At 26.2% G+C, this 4972-nt stretch overlaps 1 protein-coding gene across 1 annotated transcript; it reads right to left on the bottom strand.

The window, feature by feature from the left end:
- Positions 1–540: 540 nt before the first annotated feature.
- Positions 541–4194, bottom strand: LOC108751289 (protein NPC2 homolog). Its single transcript, XM_018491385.1, has 3 exons — positions 4040–4194; positions 957–1258; positions 541–632 (listed from the first exon to the last, which is right to left on the bottom strand). The coding sequence occupies exons 1-3, from the start codon at positions 4116–4118 to the stop codon at positions 546–548; spliced, it is 468 nt and encodes a 155-aa protein (XP_018346887.1). The 5' UTR covers positions 4119–4194; the 3' UTR covers positions 541–545.
- Positions 4195–4972: the final 778 nt, after the last annotated feature.

Raw genomic sequence — 4972 nt, 5'->3', positions numbered from 1 at the left:
AATGACTTTCTATTCCAAACCTATTTTCCAAATTATAAAAGTATATAATAATTTTTTTCAAAAAATATGTGAAATCCTTAAATTATAAACAGAAAATACATTTTGTTGAGACACTAATGTTTTATATATACGTATATATATATATATATATATATATATATATATATATATAAATCTCTTTTAAGCAAAAATACATGAAAATAAGAGCAACTAGTTGAAATAAAAAAATTTAATATTAAAAAACTGGTACCGCTAGCAAAGCGGCAAAGCTTGACTTGATCTAACAGCGCCAAGTTTTTTTACACTAAATTTGTTTTATTTTAACTAGATGCTCTTATTTTCATCTATTTTTCAACAAAATGTATTCTCGCAATTTGGAAATATGATTATCTTAGATTAACTATTAAAAATACATTTTTTTAAATAAAATAATTTTTCAATACAGTATTACATAATATTAGCCAATTATATAAACTCAGAGTCATATTGACTACATGTACTAGACTTTTAATTATAATATGCCGAAATCAACAAAACGAAGCACTTTATTCCGTAATTTTCACTGGTACTTTGAAGCAAAAAACTACATCGTCATTTTCTTCTCGCAATGCGTAACGTACGATTAGTAAAACCTGTAAGCAAAGTTATAACAAACATTTATTGACAATCAAGTTGAAATAAAGTTACGAAAGAAACAAATTGCGCATAATTAAAAAGAAAATATATATATCATTATTAAGTTATTCTTAAACTGATATCAGACTAGAGATTGAGATTGGATTAGAATTTGATCAATTACAACAAAGTTAACTCAATGTTGGTTTTTCTAATTGATTAAATTCCATTTAATCTTAAATTAACGTTGTAATTTATATATATTTATTATATACATATATTTAATTGATAAATATGCGCAATTATGAGTCTTCTTTAAATTTTAAAATTTGTAAAATTACCCTGGGATATATTGATAAAATAGGGAAACTGTTTTTGTATATATATTGTTCGCCTTTCTTTAAGGGACAACCGGCTTTGCTACCATCAGCGTTGTAAATATTATCACAGGCATTTGTTCCATCAACTCCTACGAACGATATGGGTATGCCGATAATTCCCTTCACGTTATTTTTTAATCTCTGAATATCTTTGTTAGGCACAAGATTTATTTTTATAAGGACGGTCGTTCCTTGTTTTAACAGACACACAGGCTCGTCGCAGTTGGATATCGTGACCTGATTAGCATCTTCTAACGGGGTGTCTAAAATCATAAATCGTAATTTGAACAATGTGGATATAATTTGTGCTTGTTGTGTCTCCACACAGTTCGATTTCAAATTATTTGATTATGTAAATCATAAACACATACATTAATCAAACCACATGATTATTTTATTCATAAAAAGCAATTTAAATTAACATTAAAGTAATACATCGCACGTTCTTTGTTCAAAGAATATGCCTATATACACATTAGAGTAAAAAAAATAGAGGATGAATGAGAAAAAATTATGAGATTTTTATAAAGTTGATTGCTTTGAAATATTTGATCTTCAGAGAGCCTATTACAGTGTCTGAGAATTTAAAATAAGAGAAATTAGAAAAAAAAGTAGAATATATGAAAACGAACGTATTGTATAATTATTGTACAATTTCTATTCGCGCTAATAGATAATGACCGATTAATTATTAAAAATTTTTTTTAATTTATCAGACATTGGTAGTAATTTTTATTAAAGTGCTAGATTAATGTCATTTCATAAAAAGCAGAAAATTACGTCAATAAATAAATCGACATTAATAATAAATTTTCCTCAATGTCGTAAGAAAAAAAATATAAGTTTATTCAGATTGAAAGATGATGACACGTGCTTCTTGCTTTTCATGATCATGATTCTGAAGGTTATTGTTAAAATGGCTAGACAGCCGTTTAGCAAGAAATCCTAGTACAATAAGACGAATGTAAATTGTACTCACGCAAACATGACAGTGTGATTTTAATTTTTCTTATGCATTTTTAAAATTATCCTTTTGTAAATGTAATTTTTTAAATCATATACAGTTATTTACATTATTGCGATGCAACAATCCATTTAAGCATGCAGTAAATCGAACAGGAAGAAAGCTAAAAATATGATTCGATAAAAGTATATTTTACTAGTTTGTACGTTCACATTGAAAATGCACGAAATAAACGTGTTATCAGTACGCATAACTGTCGCATTTAGTGGTATCAGTAGTACAATATCTTTTTAGAGAAATTCCAGTTTTAACTGGTTTTGACTACAATTTTGAAGGTTGATCCGTATAGTATATTCTTTCCTGCTGATTTTGTTCGCTATGCTTTGAACGTACAAAGAAAAGACTTTGTTTATGTACTTGTACGAATCACGATATTTATTTTTTACTTTAATCGACGTTTCTAAATTAGCATTGAAAATCTAACGGTAAAACAAGTCGATCGTAAATTAATGTATAAATTAGTATTTCGCTTATTACTTTCATCATGTATTAATTATATTTCTTATAAGCAATTATATACGTATTAATAATAAAACTATATTCGTTGTCTCGTTTACATATCTTTAATAATTAAGAGTCATTAAATATTATTATTTGACGATAAGGTTATGAAAACACTAATTATAATTTTTGCCACAAGCATGAGCTCGAGCTCTTTGATATAATCGTTCAATGTTTCACTTATATGATAATCTTAAAAATAATCTGCTTGACTTTTTAAGAACAAAATTCTACTTCAGTAATTTGCCACATGATTACGAATAATACATTCCTGTTGATAAATACTTGTACAATCCTTGAAAAAATAACAAAACGAAATTAATACGTTCAATATAGTATACAATATGTCACAAGAAGAATTTTAAATATTGAAAATATATCAAAAGTCCCTCATTTACATCAGAATATTTTAAAATATGTAAAGTATAAAATTTTGCCAATCTATTTTATGGAAAAATTGTGCAAGTATATGTAAAATTTATTTCATTTACAAGTTACATATTAATTAAGAGTTAAACATTAAAAAAAACATTTCCATTTAAATAAATAAAAATATTGTATAAATACATTTATTACTTAGACATGAATTAGTAATGAAATCTAAAAATACACTTATCAAGTAAAATCGAGATGCGTAATTTAGAATGCATGTACAATATGTACATGGATATGTGTACGTATCTATAGACAAGATATACTTTTTAGATATATTTTAGTTTGCCTTGATAACAAACTATGACCAGATTGTTTTATTTTTTTTCTACTTTTATCTCTATATTCGTAAGAATTTTCTTCAATACATCAATTTCTTCAAAACACACATTAATTATCTTAAAGCTAAATCATATTTAATTTTTGATCAAATTTTAAAAATAAAGAATTATTTGTTCTTTTTGGAAACTTAGAATAAAACCGTTCACATACTTATAGAGTTATAACATTTTTAAGAATGCAAATAGAAAAATAAATCGATAAACTTTGACCAAATGTTTTAGAATATTCTGTATAATAAAATTTTGATGCAATGCAACGCCGAGAGAGTTTCATGAAAGTACTTAATGATATCAACAAATCTTTTCATGTAAAGAGAAGCAGTTTTAATTTTAAAATAAGTATCTTAGATCTGTAACTTTGCCAGTGACATCAAAAAACGATCATAGCTCTCAATACATTAAAAGCAAATTTAATAATTATTTATCGCAACTTTTTATATATAATACTTTATCCGAAAATTCTCTTACGCATGTTTGAAATAACAATATTATTGTTGATTATTTAGTTATTTAGTTAATCCAGAAAATTTTCGTTTGTCAACTCATCTGTATATTACTAATATTTACGTAACGGTGTTACGTGAATAAATAAGTCAACTTACAAAATTATAGAAAAAGCAATGAATTATTATGTTGCAGAAATAGTTCGCATTTTAAATGTGATTTATTAAAAATTAAAAACTCTTTTAATAGGTTAATGTATGTTTTTATAATATTTATATATTTTTATTCAATAATTAATTTACCAGAATCACAGTGATTAACTAGCGTGGCACTGGCAAGCACAATGAGCGCCGCGAAAATGAGAATCCTTTCTCTCAGCATCTCGTGCGGTGAAAGTGTTTCTACTTTTCCGTTCAAGAAACTTTGTCAGAGTGCTGTGAGTCTGATCAGACTCAATTCTGGCTTTCGACTGATAACTAACTCGCGGTGACAGGTGCCTATATCGTTGCGCTGTATGTGAAACTCTTGCTTATGTATTCATACAGCGCATGACATTCAACGTAGCATATTCGACATAAAATTTGTTTCCTGAAGACAAAAATGTTGCTAACTAGAACCGAATTATCTTATTGGATATCATATCGTCGTATATCGGATGTCGCGTGAAATCATTAGGTATCCTCATTAAGGAAAAAGATAAGAAAATAAAATATCAAAGTTTGTATATTGATTTTTAAAAAAGCGTATGTTTTCAAAGACTGTTCTCGTAAATCTATAATTGTAATCAAAGACTTAATAATTAAAGGAATTGATAAAAAAAAAATGAAAACACAGTTAAAATATAATAGCATAATCTCATATAATACATAAGTCTCACGGCAAATAGATTAATTGTAAGTGAGTCAGCTTATTATTAATAAGGAATCTATTAAAATTATTAATAAGATAACAAATTTTGGGTCCCCTAAGCTTTGAGAATTTTTTAAATTTTTTGCTGAGGTCAGAATTGAAAATTAATGGTCACATTCGAAAGAGGGAACATTGGTGAATATTGAAATAAATTATATTTATATAATATATTTATATAGATGCAGTAGAAATTCAAAAGAAAGGTAACATTTGGGGCACCTTAACAAAATGTGTACCCAATGTGAATATAATATATTCTCTCTTTTTCATACAAAAATATTAACAATATAGAAACTAAAGTAATCCAAATATGAGAAGAATAATCG

The sequence above is a fragment of the Trachymyrmex septentrionalis genome, unplaced genomic scaffold (genome assembly GCF_001594115.1).
Source record: "Trachymyrmex septentrionalis isolate Tsep2-gDNA-1 unplaced genomic scaffold, Tsep1.0 scaffold43, whole genome shotgun sequence".
Classification (NCBI taxonomy): domain Eukaryota; kingdom Metazoa; phylum Arthropoda; class Insecta; order Hymenoptera; family Formicidae; genus Trachymyrmex; species Trachymyrmex septentrionalis.
The sequence above is the reverse complement of the archived record's forward strand: the minus strand, read 5'-3'. Positions and strand labels throughout refer to the sequence as shown.